Source organism: Hemiscyllium ocellatum, chromosome 3 (assembly GCF_020745735.1).
Source record: "Hemiscyllium ocellatum isolate sHemOce1 chromosome 3, sHemOce1.pat.X.cur, whole genome shotgun sequence".
NCBI classification, from domain to species: domain Eukaryota; kingdom Metazoa; phylum Chordata; class Chondrichthyes; order Orectolobiformes; family Hemiscylliidae; genus Hemiscyllium; species Hemiscyllium ocellatum.
Genome location: NC_083403.1, coordinates 5,599,610 through 5,617,412, shown reverse-complemented (window position 1 = coordinate 5,617,412; position 17,803 = coordinate 5,599,610). Strand labels below are relative to the sequence as shown.

Genomic DNA, 17,803 nt, shown 5'->3' with positions numbered 1-17,803 from the left:
TGGATACACGTGCTTCAATTCGACAGACCGAAGGAGGAAGAAAGAGAGCAGGCGAGAGACCATGACTCTCCTCTGGATGAAAACAGCATACACTGCCTTGCTCACACTTCATAAATGACTTAAATTTATATTGCAGTGCTGCCTTCTGCTTGGGTACTGGTTTTGGAAACAGTGAAATCTTGTTACAATTGTACAGGGTGTTCATGAGGCTGCACCTGGAGGACTATGTAGTTTTGATGCCTGTATTTAGGGAAGAATATATTAAAACTGGAGGCAGTTCAATAGTTGATTCATTGCACTGATTCCTGAGATAAAAGGGTTGACTTGTCAAAAATGACTTAGCAGCTAAAAATGGCCTATTTATTACAGTTTAGAAGAATGGGGGGGGGGGATCTTATTGAAACATCAAAGATTCTGAGGGAGCTTCACTGGGTAGATGATGAAATGATGCTTCCATTAGTGCAGGAAATTTGGAATACAGGACATAGTTATAGAACAAGGGAACAGTTTTTTCAAACTGAGGTATGAAGGAATTTCTTCTCCTAGAAGTTAGTGAATGCCTGGAATTCCTTACTCAGAAGAGAACTGTGGAGGCTAGATCAATGAATTTAAAGAGGTAGATAGATTTTCGAAATATTGGGGAGTGGGTGGGGTAGTTGGCGAGGGCCGTAAGGAACCGACATGAAACAGATTTGTAACAGATTGGCCATAATGTTGTACAACAGAAGAACAGGCTTTAGGGGTCAAATGGTCCACTTTTGCTCCCGGTCCTCATATTTATATTCGGTGTTTCTCAGGCATACAACCAATGTTTGATTAAACAAAATAAGGAAATACTGAATTAGACAATTTGTTCAATAAATGGTCAAAGTTCTTAATTGAGGGAAGTGCAGTAAAGAGGAAGAGAGATGTGGGGAGAGAATCCCACACTGGCAGCTGTAACACTGCACCCTGTGTTCTGTTACCCTGATGCACTTGTATCGTATGATCTGTCTTTAAAGCTTGGAAGACACACCTTTCTCACTGTACCTCGGTACACGAGACAGTAATAAATCAAATCAATATCAGATGACAGAAGGTACTGCCACCAATAGTGGAGGGATTCCAATCCAGGATGCATAAGAATCAAGAACTGGAAAAGCTCAGTTATCTCCACAGGATTCTGGAGTTGAAGGTCTTGAGGGTTTAGGCAGAGGGGCAGGGGAAGCACATAAGCTAGACTGACACATCACTCCAGTGGTTTCTGGGCAGCCCACTCAGCATCTTAAAACCTCACCTCTGCCTCTTCCTTTGCCAGCTGCCGCAAGGCTTCAGTGTCCACGATCACTGCCTTTTCTTCCAGCATTAGGCTAATCAGATCGAGGGGGAAGCCCAAGTTCCTGTGTAGAGACCAGGCCACATCCACTGCAAACATGGAGAAGGGTGACTGTGATGGTATCCAACATCCTCCCTAACCAAAGTCAGCACTCATGGACCAGAGAACTAGTCTAAAGCTCATTGCCTTTCTAGTCCTGACTGAGAAGGTGGCCAATCACATATGGGAGCCTTTGATGCAAATCTACGTCCTTACTGCCTCCACAGAAGTCAGTGAATTGTCAGCAGAAACAGGGCACAAACTTTGAAGGAGATCCAACCTCATGCCCCATCCTCCACTCTCTGTTGTAAGGTGCACAGTTACTGTGGAACTGCAGCAGTGTGGGAATTCAGTTGAGTGAGATAAAACCCAAATAAGATTTGACTGACTAAATTAGAAAGTTGAATCAAAAAAGATATTTGATGCGAAAGGGGACAGAGGTGTTTTAAGTTGGGTTTACTGGAAGAAGCAAACTCACCAGAGGTAAGTGGAAAAGGGTAAAAGGTGTAATGTACATGGAAAGAAGCAAATTTGTCTTTTAAGTAAAAGTAAGGTCTTGAATTTGCATTGAGGTCTCCACTGTTTTCATCTCTCTTTTCTGAGAAAACTACTTGAGTATTAGATTAGATTACTTACAGTGTGGAAACAGGCCCTACGGCCCAACAAGTCTACACCAACCTGCCGAAACGCAACCCACCCAGACCCATTCCCCTACATTTATCCCTTCACTTAACACTACGGGAAATTTAGCATGGCCAATTCACCTAACCTGCACATTTTTGGACTGTGGGAGGAAACAGGAGCACCCGGAGGAAGCTCACGCAGACACGGGGGGAATGTGCAAACTCCACACAGTCACCTGAGGTGGGAATTGAACCCAGGTCTCCAGCGCTGTGAGGCAGCAGTGCTAACCACTGTGCCACTGTGCCGCCCAACCAGATTGACAAAGGCAGTACACATTAATCAGGAGTGACTTTCGTCTTCATTTAAATTCTGAAAATCAAACTGACAGAGAAAGCCATGAGGAAGAATTCATAGACACTAGCTGGGAAACTTTTTGTGGATCTAACCAGGGATCAGGCAATTTTGACATACAATTAATAAAATTGTTTAATGCATGATGTCCCTTGGGAAACAGTGATCATAACAGTAAATTGTAATAATTGGTTTGAGGGGGAGGAACCTGGAAACAACTGTGCTGAGTGTGCATACTGGCAATTTAAGAAGATTAACTGAAAAAACAATTGAGTAAGATAACAGATATTTCAGGAAGTAGCTTGTGACTCGCAACAAAGATATACCCTAGTGAGGAAGGAGAATCCTAGGAAGGAGATAAACCAACCATGGTAAACCAAGCAAGTTAAGCATACTATCAACTTGAAATAAGAAACATAGAAAAGATTAATAGATGCAAGAGGACTGGGAAAGGTGCTAAACCACACAAGATAACCAAAGAACAAGGGGGGGGGGGGAAGGAATCAATTTTGAGGGTAAATTAGCAAGTGATACCAAAATGAATGGCAGGTACTTGGTTAAATACATAAAAAGGAAACAAGAAGTCAAGGTGAATACAGGCCCATTAGAGGTGGCGGCTAGGGAAACAGGAAATAACGGAGGAGCTGTAGCAGTCTTTAAGATAGAGACCACTAACAATAGTTCAAAAACTAAGCAATCAAGTGGTGAAACAGGGAGAGGAAAATAAATACAGCCACTATCGCAAGAGAAACTACAAGGGAAACTAATGAGGTTGAAGGCCAAAAAGGCCCTTGGTCTTATTGTGTTGCATCCTAGGATATTAAAGGAAGCAACTAGAGAAATCATGGACACATCATAGTAATCTTCCAGCAATCCTCAGATTTCAGAAAAACCCCAAATGATTGGAAAATTGCAGACGTTAAAGGGAAAAGAGACAAAAAAAGGTAACTATAGGCTTGTTAGCTTAATTAGGGTTTGTTAGTTGGAAGATGTTACAGGGAATTTAGAAATACATGATATGATCAAGCAGAGCCAAAAAAATGGGAATCATACCCGATATGTTTATTAGTTTCTTTGAGATAATAAGAAACTTAGAGGAACCAGTAGATATAAAACATTTGGGTTTCCAAAAAGCATTTGATAAAATACAGTACATTCAACTACTTATTATTATAAAAGCCCATGTTAGGGTGTTCAGGTAGTATACTAGCATGGATAAAGGATATTGGAGGACAGATGAGGGCATTTTCAGGATGGCAATCTAACTAGTACAGTGCCACATGGATCAGTGTTCAACCACACTATTATTTACACTACACGTCAGTGATTTGGAATAAAATATGAATGCACTATTGCTAAGTTTCTGGATGACAAAATAAGTGGGCAGACAAGCAGTGAGGATGACACAAAGTCTGCAGAGTGGTACAGAATACGTTCAACAAATGGGCAAAAAAAAATCGACAGATGGAATATGTGGGAAAATGTGAGTTTCTGCACTTTGTCAGCAAGAATACAACAGTTGAACATTATAAATAGAGAGAAACTACAGAAACATATGGCACAGGAAGGTTTCACAGTATATGCAGGACAGTTTCCTGGAAATTGGAAGTCCTTGTGCATGTATATAAAAAGTTGGCATCTGTATTCAGCAGGTAATACAAGGCACTAGTTGAACCACACATTGAATACTGTTCACAGTTCTGGTCTACTTATCTAAGATATATGGTGTAAAGAACATGTCTTTTATTTTTCTGTGTTGTTGATGGTGGACTGAAATGAGAAAAGAATCTTTCTAAAAATCAAGGATTACTGCAGGCTTTGAGAGTAAGTTACAATCACTTTAAGCCCTGTTTGCAGCTGAGCTGGGGCCAAGCCTACGCAAATAGACGATTACCCAGCAACAAGCAGCTGACTGGTCTGCAGACGAGTGACTGGTAACTGATAACAAAGGCCTTCTTCCCGCCAACAACTGTGATTTATTCTCAGATAATTGAACACCTTAGTGCTGTGAACAAAATGGGGAGGAGCCATCCAACCTCTACCAGCTCAGGAGTTCTCCCTGTTCTCTGCAGAAATCTCACTTTAAGCCAGAAGAAAACCAATTTATTCTTCCTTCAGCAGCTGCTGTAAGCTGTGACTTGTAATTAGCAAGTCAGAGATGCTTTGTGTGTATGAGATCCCTAACATTGCCATAGTGCCTCCTGCAAATCAATGAAAGTATGTGGCAAATGGGACAAGGTCAGATTGCGGATGTCTGACTGGAGCAGGCAGGTTGGACTGCACGGTCTGTTTCTATGCTGTAAGACTCCTTGATTTTATAAATGGCAGAGGTGAGACTGAGAAGTAAAATTCTGATCGGCACAAGACTGATCTCAACGTATCCTGCTTTCATGCTCCCCATACTTTTTTTTTGTGTGTGTGTATATATATATAAGGTGGTGCTTATGAGGGAATCAGTTTTAACAAGTGGAGTTTTATGTCATTGGTTTAAAATGATTTACCTGCACAGAAACTGCATCATGCTTTCTGTCATACTGAGCTTAAAAGACAGGTAAATTGGAAATTTTGCACACTTTAAAAAAAATCTTTATAACTTTTGTGATGACTACAGGAATAGCAGGGCTAGACTTCCAGCATGCTAACATGACAGTGTGCAATCTAGAGAGATGTTAATCCTGGGTATGGAAGGACTGTCTTGTGAGAAAAGAGAGGGTAGGTTGGGCCTCTATTCATTGGGGTTTATAAGGATGACAGGCGACTTATTGAAACAGACAAGATCCCGAGGGGAACTGTCCTCTGTGGAACAGCCTAGGACAAGAAGGTATAATCTCAGAGTAAGGCATTGCCCATTTAAGACAGAGATGAGGAGGAATTTCTTCCTTTAGAGGGTAGTCAATCTGTAGAATTCTTTATCGCAGAGGGCTGTGTCATTAAGTATATTTAAGGCTGAGATAAACATCCAAGAGGTAGCAGAGCAGTGGCTCAATGTGTGGGCCCCTCAGAGAGCCCACTTTGCTTTCTTTTTCTTTCTATGTATTTTTTTGAAAAGATGTTTTTATTTACTATGGTACCTTATCTTCTTTTAACGACTTTGGCAGAGGCACCTGGCGCATGGCCCAGTGATGAGGTTGGTTTCAATGGTCTGTAGGGGCACATTAGGCCTGCTGCCTGGTTGCGCAAGGTCCCTATGTGGCACTCTTGTCCAGGAGGGGTGAGCTAGGCTTCCATGTATTCCAGCACTGCAGCATGATGGTCTCAACCCAGCTATGAAGACAGCTACCAGGTGTTTCAAGAGTCCGGCCCAGCCCAGCCCCGCGCAGCTGTCCCGGCCCTGGCCCTGCCGTCCTGGCCCTGGCCAGAGTGGCTGTCCTGGCCCCGCCCTGCCCTGAGCAGCTGTCCCGGCCCTGCCCCCACCCCGAGCGGCTGCCCTAAGCAGCCATCTCAGCCCATCCCAGTGACCTTAGTCCAATTTTCCAGCGAACTTTGAACCCATGAGCTCTAATTTCACTGTGGTGAACCTTTCCTTTTTATTGTCTTTATGCCTTTAGTCATTAATTTAGGCTACATGGTATGGTGACTTCTAAAGCATTACACTATTGTTTTGTAAAAATACACCTTAGAATAAACTGCTATTCTGTTCAGATTTTTAATTAGTAAGGTTATAGGGAAACGGCAAAGTGGAATTCAAGATAAGATCAACTATGATCTCACTAAATGATAAAGCATAGCAGATTTGATTGCCTGAATAGCAAATGTCTGCTCTTACACCTTATGGTCTCTGTCACGTTATATTGTGGTCTCCCTCACAATATCCCCAAGGTATCCAGCTCCCCTATGATCAGTTATAAGCATATAAGATCTGCTCTCATTATTCCCAGAACCTCCAATGGACATGTACTTAATCTGTTCAACCTTTCTTCATAAGATCAGTGCTTTGCCCCAAGAATAAGCCAAGTAAACACTACTGAACTGCTTCCAACACAACCACGGTTTTTTTTTCAAAGATGTCACACCCAAACCATATACAGTACTCCAGATATGGTCTCACCAACGTCCTATATAGCTGTAGTAAAGCCCGCTTCATTTTATCTTCCATCCCTCTTCATAATAAGCAACCAATTCCATTTGCCATCCTAATCACTTGATGAGCACCTGAATTTTGTTATTCTATACCAGAACACCCAGAGATTCCTCTGTATCTTTGAATTCTGTAATCTCTCTTCACTTGAACAGTATTTCTTCTTGCTGAGGCACACTAGATGTCATTTATCCATCTAATACTCCCTCCTCGATGGTTGGATCTGATGGGGGTAGAGGTGGATTAGAGGAAACCGTGCCAGAGTGTGTGCGCGGAGGGTTGGGAAGTGAGGCTAAAGGAGTCCAACCCCATTTACAAGAAATACCTATCCACACCCCCATTACCTGGGAAACTCTGTGAATTGTCCATTTTCTGCAAGGTTCTATTGATGATACGTCGTCCACGGTGCAAGGAAGAGAGAAAGGCAGCTTCATTCTCATTAATTGTGTCCATGATCTGAAAAAGGAGCAAGTCAGAGGTCATGTCGTGAAGTTGGCTGACTACAGCAGCCAACTTAGTCATGGCAGAGATTAGATGAGCAAGGTGATGTCGGAGCTGTACAAACCTTCGGTTAACCTACAGCTGGAATATTGAGTGTAGTTCTGATCTCCGTACCATAGGAAGGATGTGATTGTACTGGACAGGGTACAGAGGAGATTCGTCAGGATGTTGCCTGTAATGGAATAGTTTCGGTAAGGAAAGAGGCTAAATAGGTTCAGGCTAAGAGGGGCCTTGAGTGAGGGGCATGAGAATGTTGGATAGGAATCAGCTGTGTCCCTTAGTTGAAGGGTCAATAACAAGGGAACATAAGTTTAAGGTAAGGCAGGAGGTTTACTAAGGAAAGATCCTTTCAGCCAGAGGATCCGAGAGAATAGTAGAGTTAGGAAACCCCTCAACATTTAAAAAGGATGAGTGCTCAAAATATAATAATTGAAAGTAAGATTCATGTAGATTCAGTAGCACCTTGTTGGTGCAGACGGATGGGCCAAAGGATGTCTGCTGTGCTATATGACCATGACTGAGAGATGCCAAGGATATTATGGGGTGGAGGGCAGGAAGGAACAGCACACAGCCTGTGTCATGGGGGAAAGGACAAGCACAGGACACCCTCCCAGGTGCCAACCAGTTGACAACGTGACAGATAGGGTGGGGAGAGGTGAGTAGGGGTTGAACAACAAGGTGGTGTTGAGTTGGGTGATTGCCACCCCAATTTCCATTACAGACTTTATCGCTCACCTGGCATGGGTCTTGCTTTAACTCTGGGTAGGCATCTCCCTGAAAATGTAGAAAGCTAAGAGTTACACAGATCCACTTTTGGAACAGATCCTTGGATTAAGCCTGGAGATTGTTTCCTGTTAGTTTGATCACCTATGCTGCTTCCAGATGAATCCTAGAGTCTCTCTTTCTCTCTGGTTGGATTGCTCTCCTGCACAGTTGCCAGACTAATTCTGGAGTCTGTCTAGTTAGATTGGTACCTGCACCATGCCTGTATTATTCTGGAGTTTTTCCCTGCCTGTTTGCCCATTTTCTCACAGTGTTCTTGTCCCCTCACATATTTCACACCCCCACGTTCTTCAGCCCCAACACACCACTTTCCAGTTCCTGATCAATAATACATGTTTCTACAGTTAATGTCATTTCAAACTTCACAAGACGATTTATGGGAGCTTTAAACAAAATTGGACACTGAGCAGGAAAGGCTACATTAGATCAGATAAGCAGCAGTTTGGTCAGATGCAGGTTTTGACGAATATCTGAAAGGAGGTATGTTTGTGGGGTGCAGGGGTAAAGATGTGATAGAACCACAATGCATTCAGTGTGCCCTTTGAGATTGGTGGGAATCGGGACATTGAACCAGAAGAAGGCAATGACTGAAGTTTTTGTCCCTTCAATTCTCTGGAGATTTATCAATATGCCACCTTAACAGACAATGTTTGATGACTCGACTTTAAGCAACATTGACTTGCACATTTCCTGACGCAGAACACCCTCACAGAAAGGTCAGATTGATCATTATGCAGGTTTTCTCTGCCTTCGCTTGTTAATTCAGCACCTCCCCCCTGCACAGAGATCGACAACATTCTCACCAGAATCTCTACGACAGTTGGCACCAAACCTGCCAGAAAGCCAGGAGGGGCCCGCAAAACCTCTGTAGAAAACCTCACAGCTCGGCGGAGAATTCGACGTAAAACCAGCCTGGGAACCAACAATAAATCCATCAGCATCATCATACAGGCTCCAATTAGAGAAGATTCAATCCCTAAACTGCAACCTCTACTTTCTCTACCACACCCCCTCCCTATACCTTGCTAATGTCCACTTGACGGCCTTCCCCCGATAAACAAAACCCTACCCCCCTCAAAATGGCAACAGCTCTCCTGCAATGACTGCCACCTCAGTATCCCAGCGCCCCCAGCAATACTTCCCTACATTTCTCAGGACAGCCCTGCATCCATTCCATTGGCTCCATGTCAAAGATTCTTCCCCTTAGCAAGCAAACTCCCCTCACGGTGCAGCCTCCCTTCTCCTTGTTCCAGTCACATATTATCTACAAGGTGTAGTTCAACAGGAAGAACTCACGCAGCTCCAGTCATTCCTGGATACAGGCCGTCAGCAATGCAGACAGTGAGAGCGCGGATATGATCAGCCAGCACACGATATGCCCTGTCCACCATGTCAGGATCCATGTCACCCACCAAACCTCGGTATGGAGGAGCTTTCGTTCCCTGAAAAAACATCCAAACCAGATAGTACCAAAGGTAAACCTCTTCAACATACCAGCTTCACTGGTACTGGAGGTAACCCAACTTCTCAGGAATAGTGTGCAGCCCATTCTAAACCACCCCATCCACCATCTCAGAAATACCCCATGCCCAGCAATGGAGGTGGCAGCACTCATTCTTACCCTGTGAATGGCATCTAGAATGGGAGTGAAGAGGTCAGTGTCGTAATTGGATTCTTTCCCTTGCAGAACCGCAACTAACCGCTCAAGTCCCATGCCAGTGTCAACACTACGCTGTGGTAGGGACTGAAGACTGCCATCAGCCTCCCTACAGGAGAAAAAAAATACCAATAAGGATGACTCAACACTGCCACCATTCTCCCTAAGCTGAGTAGGAAAGTGCAGCCCAGAGTTAGATACAGAGAAAAGCTTACTCTACCCACTGTCCACATCAAACTTTCCCAGGACAGGGAGAGTAGAGGGTTAAATACAAAGAAAAGCTTCCTCTATATTTTTAAACTAAAAGTAAAGCTCCCTCTACTGGATATAAGTTTGCTCACAGAGCTGTAAGGTTCGTTTTCAGACGTTTCCATATTAGGTAAAATCATCAGTGAGCCTCTGGTGAAGCACTGGTGTTAGTGACCCACTTTCTACTTATATATTTAGGTTTCCTTGGGTTAGTGACATCATCTACTGTGCTGATGTAATTTCCTGTTCTTTTTCTCAGAGAGTGGTAAATGGGGTCCAAGGCCATCAATAATACCCTTACACATTTAAAATTCACTACAGAGGAAAGCAAACTGCCATTCCTAGATGTCACAGAGGAGTGAACAGTCAGTGGGGAACTTCAAACCAGTGTCTATGGGAAAACAACACTTCCAGACCAAATACTGAACTACAGAAGCAATTATCCCAACACCCACAAACGAAGCTGCATCAGAACATTATTTCATGAGCCACCACACACTGCAGCACAGAGGAACTATGCAGAGCAGAGGAAAATCACTTATACATTGTATTCAAAAATGGATTCCCAATGAACACAGTCTGCCAATTTCTCAACAATAAATCCAAACAAGCAAACAAAACACATCCAGAAACCCTCACCACTCTCCCCTACATCAAAGACATCTCAGGAATGACAGCCAGACTACTCAGACCCCTTGGCATCATGGTAGCCCACAAACCCATCAACACACTAAAACAGCAGCTAATGAACTTGAAAGACCCCATACAGACAGCAAGCAAGACTAATGTCATTTACCTTGCAAGAACTGTAGCAAACACTACATTGGATAAACAGGCAGAAGACTAGCCACCACGATACATGATCAACTAGCTATGAAAAGACATGATTCACTCTTACTAGTTTCTTTACATACAAATGAGGAAGGACACCACTTCAACTGGGACAACACATCTATCCTAGGACAAAGCCAAACAGAAACACCTCGAGTATTCCTAGAAGCATGGCATTCTAACTGGAACTCTATCAACAAACACACAGACTTGGAGACCATTTACCACCCTGAGAAAAGGAACAGGAAATGACATCACCACAGTAAATGACATCACCAACCCAAGGTAGCCTAAACACAAATAGAAAGCAAGTCACTAACACCAGTGCTTCACTGGAAGCTCACTGATTTTACCTAGTATGGTGACAAAACGTCTGGAAGCAAACCTTCCAGCTCAGCGAGCAAACTTAAATCCAGAATCCCAACCTGAGCTACAAATCTTCTAAAACCCGCTCCCTCTACTCTTTTAAACTGAAAGTAAAGCCTCCAATATACTCAAACTGAACATATATCTCCCTCAACATTGTCCCCATACAGTCCCAGCATGGGGTCTGAATCAGAGCAAAGCCTCTCCTGCACTATCCCCAATGTGGAGGTGCTGGTACTGGACTGGGGTGGACAAGCTTCGAAGTCGCATGAGACCATGACTAGAACCTGGTGTCATGTGACTTTTGACTTTGCACTATCCCCAGCAAATACTCCCAGGACAGGTACAGAACAGAATCAGAAACACAGTAAAGCTCCCGTTACACTGTTCTTAGTAAACACTCCAAAGGCAAATATAGCACAGTGTTCAATACAGAATAGCACTCTCCTTTCACTGTGCCATCAGTCTAGGAATGACACCATCATACTACAACACCCCATCTCCCCAATACTACAATCCCCACCCAGCTCAAACCCACTCCAATCCATGCCCCAGCCAGAAATTCATAACGTCTCTCCACACTAACCTGCTGTACTGCATGAAGACCAGGTTCCAGATCTCCACCAGCTGAGGATTGCCCGTGTTGACTTGTGCTGCTGCTCCTTTCCCTACTCCGTGGTCATAATGTATCTCGGTGCATGGTCCACAGGGCCCCATCTCTCCCATCTCCCAGAAGTTATGCGCGAGACCAAATGGAAGCAAGCGGTGAGGATGAACACTTTAAAAAACACACACAAAACAATGCTTAGGATCTGTCACACTAAGTTCCTAATGGACCTTTGACCCACACATTCCCTAACCCTCAGCACAAGACATTTTGAAGCAGGGTCACTGGACCCAAAACATTTACTATTTTCTCTCCACAGATGCTGCCAGACCTGCTGACCTTTGCCAACAGTTTCTGATTTTGTTTTAGATTTCCAGCACCTGCAATTCTTAGGTTTTGTTGTTTAATGTGAAAAGGGGAGCCTAGTGCAAGTGGAGCTCTCTGCTTAGTGATTGTAGGTGAATCATTGAAAGAACTAGTTTTCTACATTTCGCACAGAATTTCACAAACTGTAAAAGAAACTGTAAATGAGTGCGTCAGTGGCTATTAAGTATCAGTAAACTGAGAGAAATTCTCTGAACCAAGACTAACTGCAGTGAGCATGAGGTGTGATTCACAAGTGTGATGTCAAAGTGAGGAGTAAAGGAAGCGGGGGACCGTAAACAGTTGAAAATGTACCGCTGGTGAAAGTAGGATTTATGTTGATATAGAATTCCCAGTGTGGAAACTGGCCATTTGGCCCAACAAATCCACACCAACACTCTGAAGATTATCCCAGGCAGACCCATCCCCTACCCTACCCCTGCATATCCCATGACTAATCCACACATCCCTGAACACTGTGGGCAATTTAGTATGGCCAATCCACCTTTGGACTGTGGAAGGAAACCAGAACAGCCAGCGGAAATCCACGCAGACACAGGGAGAACGTGCAAACTCCACACAGGCCCAGTCCCTGAAGCTGGAATCAAACGGAAGTCCCTGGCGCTATGAGGCAGCAGTGCTAACCACTGAGCCACTGTGCCACCCCATTTGATGCAGAGAGGGAAGCAGCTGCTGCTTTTGGCTAAAAACACTAAAATCTATTAGCTAATTAAATGTATCAATGAGTCATCAAAAATAGAACATTCGACCCAACCATTTAATGTGATCATGGCAGTGCCATTCCACCACCACCTTTTTGTCTGTCCTACCTAAACAGTGTATTCCCGTGGATGTTCAGTTCCCATCCCTGCATCATCACTCTGAAGCCACAGTAATCTCAACTCTATCATATCGGTTTATGTGGGCTTTTTAATTCATCCACTTTATTATGAATGCTCCCTGCATTAAGACAACAGGCCTTAAGACTGGTGTTTTTAACATTCTTTGTCTCATTTGCATTAGTTTGTATTGCGGCCCTGTCTGATTCATGCCCTTGAGTTTTCTGCCTTTTCTTATTTCCACTCTGTCTTTTGTTTTTGCCCTTACTTCCATGCCCTGTCTCCTGGATAGGTTCCCATCACCTTGCCATTTTCATTTAATCCCCTGAGATCAGTCTAGCAAATACTCTCCCTGGGACATCAGTTCCAGTCCTGCCCAGCTTGTACTGGCCCCCTAGAACCAATCCCATAGTCCCAGAAATCTGAAACCCCTCCCCTTGCATCATCTTTCCAGCCACGTATTCATCTGGTATAGTCTGCTAAGTCTACTCTGACTAGCATGTGGCACTGTAGCAATCCTGAAATCATTACCTTTGAGATTCTACTTTTTAAACTTAGCTCCTAACTCTAAATATTCTGCTTTTTGGACCTAATTTCTCCAATTCCAGACCCCCTTTTTAAATCTATGTTGTTAATACCAGTGTATACCACTATCACTAACCAATGAATTAAATAGATTAAACAAAGTAAGGTATGGATGACAGTGCAGGTGATGTGCCATGTTTATTGAGTGGGAGTAGTTTCCTGGTGACATGGATAACCAGGCCTGCAGACAGGACATGAGGAGGATTCCAGGACAGAGAAATCTAAAGAGAAAATTCAAAACCGAGATTGTAGTGATTCGAGTAAAGCAGAGTGTGACAAAATATTCAAAAGTAATACTGCAGCAGCAAATTTTGTAACATGGTTAGGCCACTGTTGGAATATTGCGTGCAATTCTGGTCTCCTTCCTATTGGAAAGATGTTGTGAAATTTGAAAGGGTTCAGAAAAGATTTACAAGGATGTTGCCAGGGTTGGAGGATTTGAGCTATAGGGAGGGGCTGTACAGGCTGGGACTGTTTTCCCTGCAGCATCGGAGGCTGAGGGGTGACCTTATAGAGGTTTACAAAATCATGAGGGGCATGGATAGGGTAAATAGACAAAGTCTTTTCCCTGAGGTCGGGGAGTCCAGAATTAGAGGGCACAGGACTAGATTAGGTTGGGATATCAGGTCGGCATGGATGGGTTGGATCAAAGGGTCTATTTCCATGCTGTACATTTCAATAACTCTAGAAGTTAACATTAAAGGTACTTGTTCTGAATGCTTTCAGAACATGATTGAGGAACTGATGCAACAGCTAGAGGAAATGGCTTTGATCAAATAGCCATCATAGTTCTTGGTATATCACAAAGACAGGTAAAATGAGATGCTTATAACAAAGTCACTATAATAACCGCTTTCATATGGACTGAATTGAACAAATTGTAAAGATCAGATTGGAGACAAAGTATAAGCAAGATATTCCACAGTTTCTTAAAACAATATGCTGTGGAACCAACCACAAAGAATCTTGCTTTGTGTAATGAGGGGAATAATTTCACAGTAAAGAAACTCCTGGGGAAGAGTGACCACAACAAAATGAAATTTTGCAAAGACTTTGTTCTTAAATCTGAAAGTAAGGCACTAAAATAAAATTAAATAGCTAGATCAGAGGTCTGAACTGTGTCAATGTCAATTGAAGGATAAACACCGGACACTGAGGAAACTTCCTTGTTCTTCATCAAAATAGTCCCGTGGGATTTTTTACATCCAGCTGAGCAGATACACAGGACTGCTGTATTTCCCCTCAATTTAAAAAAAGTACCTCCAACATGGTAGCTTTCCCTCAAATATTTTATTGGATCGTCAGCCTAATATCTGTATTCAGAGCTATGTAGTGGGGTTTGAACCCCAGTGTCTGCATCAAATGTTTGAAGTTTCAGCAGCTTTTGCTGAGATTATAAACTAGAGCCTGAATTACAAAAACTGTAAGACATCAGTGAAAAGACAGGGTACCTCGATTTTTTTTTGTATCAGGAGGCAGTTACAATATTTAGGATAGGGTCTTCCGATTTTGCCAGTGATCAGGGACAGGAGGGTGTGACTGTCAGTGAGGCAGAGAAAGGGGTGTAGAGGGCAGATGTCCTGGCGCATCAGCCTCTGCATTTGTCCAATAGGTCTGAGGTTCTCTTGGCCTGTTTGGATGAGAACAGGGTAAGAGAGAAGATGAGATGTGCAAACTGACCATGGCATCATTGAACAGTTAGGAGGAAGCAACAACGAACAGCTAGTAATCAGATAGTGAAAGGGATTGACACCACTCGCTGCAAGAAGCGACAGGCCACTCTGGCCCTCGGGTTTGGGACATGTGCTCATGGCTGGGAAGGAACTTGTAGCAGGTAGGATGATCTTCTGGTCATGGTCCATGTAGGTATGCAAAATTAGGATAGCAGCTCTGCATAGACAATATGAGGAGCTAGGCACCAAATCAAAAACACAGAACCTTGAAGATCATAATATTTGACTGGTTGAGTGGCTTACAAAATGACACTGGACACATAATATTGATGAATAAGTTGATGAATAAAAGTGATGAATATGTGACTTAAAGACTAGTGTGCGCCAGTTAGTAGGTCAATTTAACAACTGCATTGGGGAAGGTAGGGACTGTAGCACTGGGACAGTCTGCACATGAATTGTGCCGGGGCTAGTGTTCTTGTAAGCCATATAGCTAGGGAAGTAGAAAGGGCTTTAAATTAAATAGTTGGGACAAGAGATCAAACATGGAAAGATGCGAGAGATCAAACAGTAGAGACTAAATACAGTAATAGAGAAAAACAGTAATATGGGAAATGAAAGTTAAAGAATGGCAGGAAGGAACAGAGATGACAAAAATGACAAGCGAGACTAGATATTACAAAGATGACAAAAGTAAAGACTCCGTATTTGAATGCAAAACAAAGTACAGAGAAACCTCGATTATCCTAATATCAATTATCTGAAGGAGATCGCAGATAGAAACATGACAAAGACATGTGTCCAACACTGATTGCGTCTTTTCCTTACAGTGATTAAAAGTGATCGCGCCTTATTGAACTCTGCCGAGAACAGCCCTGGACTGATGGGAGCCCAGGCACCATCTCCAAATGACTGACCTTCTGCCCTCTCTCTCTCTCCCTCCCCCCACTCTTTCCCTGGAGTTCTACACAGGAGTGTATCCTAAACCCCCTTCACCAGCTAATCTCTCCAACATTGTCCTGTACATGGCAAAGGTGGAACTTGTCAAATCGTTGCAGTAAAAAGTTGTGCGCGCGTGCTATTTGGAGACTCACCTCCCAGAAGGCAGCGGCAGCAGCAGTTGTAGTCTTGGTGTCCATCCAGCTGTACCGGGAGGGCAGTGTGGACAAGGTTGGGGGAAGGGGAGGCGGAGGTGGACAGGGCCGGTGTTGGACGGGGTTGGGGACGATGTTGGACAGGGTTGGGGTGGGGGCAATGTTGGAGGCAGGGACGGGGCAGTGTTGGACAGGGGTGGCGAGCAGGTGGGGATGAAGATGGTATTAGAGGGCGGGTGGGGATGGGAGTGGTGTTGGACAGGTTTGGGGCGGGGACAGTATTGGACAATGTTGGGGGGCAGGGGCAGCATTGGACAGGTGGGAGGGCGGAGGGGTGCTGGATGAGTTGGCATGGGGGGGACAGTGCTGGGCAGGGAGGCAGTATTGGATGCGTTGGGGGACAGGTGAGAGGTGGTGTTGGATGGGTCGGGGGCTCGCGTGCAGTGTACTGTGTCTCTCCTGAACGGGGAGCGGACTTAACAGAAAACTAGGCCCCAGAGGAAAGGCATTGAATCAATTCACTGAATAATCAATTATCCAAACGGAACAGAATACAGGCATAGTGGCTGACATACCAGAGAATATTTTAGAACACACAGGATACCGTACTCCTACTAGAAAAAAAATTCTAAAGGAAGGACCTACCATTTGTTGTTAACTAAAATAGTTAGGGCAAGCATCAAACTTCAAGAAAAAGCATATAACTGCGTATATAAAACTCTAACAGGACTGGACAGTGTAAATACAGGAAGGATATTCTGGTATAGAACCAGGAGTCAAAGTAAAGATTTGAAGCTGGTCATTTAAGACTGGGATGAGAAGGCATATCTTCACTGAGAGGCCGGTGAGCTGTGGATTCTCTAGGTCAAGGTGAACATTTTTAAGGTTAAAAGGATCAGAGGAGATGGGGAGAAAGCAGGATCAGCGTACTGAGTTGAGTGATCAGCTGTGATCATATTGAACAGAGGGAGCAGCACTGAAGAAATGAATGGCCCACTCCTATTTTCTATGTTTAATGGTTTATGTTTGAAGTTCAGCCAAAACAGCGTTAGAATAGTTGAAGATGTTAATGGTCTCATGGTTGAAGGTTTCAGATATGCCAATGAAGTGGCCACCAGTGAGACTTTTCTCCCTCCCTATGCTTAAACTCTATAGCACTGCAAAGAGACTCTTCACACAATCTCACCCAATGCTCAGCCAAATCTCTTTGGTCTCCTCGTCAGCTGTCAAGCCCAATGCTGGGTCTCCCCCAAAAAAGGTCACGTAGAGGCGGTCCTGCGGGATACCATACACCTCAGTCAGCAACTCCCAGGCCATTCTGCAAGCTTCCTCCTGCCAAAAACACATCCACAGAGCAAATAACTCCGCTATGAATATTAAGTGATGTCTCCTTCTCCCTGCCTGCCAGGAGCTGAGCGAAATTAAATCATGCATTCCCTCTCCAGGGCCTGAGATTAAAGTCTAGCCATAAGTTCATCTGCCTTCATTACAGTCCAGATCCAAACAGGCAAAAAAAAAAAGAGTAAATGCCTTTGACATAAAGGCAACATTTGAATGATGGTAGCACCAAAGACCTCAAACAAAACTACACTCTAATAGGCATTGTGAAAATGTCTCTGCTGATTGGGAGTCATACCTTGTGCAAAGTAATGTGGCTGTGGTTCTTGCAGAGCAATCATTTCAGCTTCAAGACACCCCTGCAGAAGTTCTGCAGCCTTATTCCTGATGAAGGGTTCTTGCCCTAATCGTTGATTTTCCTGCTCCTTGGGTGCTGCCTGACCTGTTGCACTTTTCCAGCACCCCACTCTAGACTCTGATCTCCATCATCTGTAGATATTACTTTCTCCT

General features: G+C 43.8%; 1 protein-coding gene across 3 annotated transcripts in view; it reads right to left on the bottom strand.

Annotated features, from left to right (window-relative positions):
- aars2 (alanyl-tRNA synthetase 2, mitochondrial (putative)) overlaps window positions 1-17,803 on the bottom strand; it is a 130,578-nt gene that overhangs the window by 86,042 nt on the left and 26,733 nt on the right. For all 3 annotated transcript variants that reach the window (XM_060847947.1, XM_060847939.1, XM_060847955.1), the window contains exons 3-10: window positions 17,142-17,287; window positions 11,381-11,572; window positions 9,313-9,457; window positions 8,988-9,133; window positions 8,495-8,603; window positions 7,644-7,682; window positions 6,752-6,863; window positions 1,277-1,404 (exon numbers count right to left, since the gene is read on the bottom strand). In XM_060847947.1, the coding sequence (XP_060703930.1) occupies window positions 1,277-1,404; window positions 6,752-6,863; window positions 7,644-7,682; window positions 8,495-8,603; window positions 8,988-9,133; window positions 9,313-9,457; window positions 11,381-11,572; window positions 17,142-17,287 (1,017 nt within the window). The remainder of the gene's footprint in view (window positions 1-1,276; window positions 1,405-6,751; window positions 6,864-7,643; window positions 7,683-8,494; window positions 8,604-8,987; window positions 9,134-9,312; window positions 9,458-11,380; window positions 11,573-17,141; window positions 17,288-17,803) is intronic.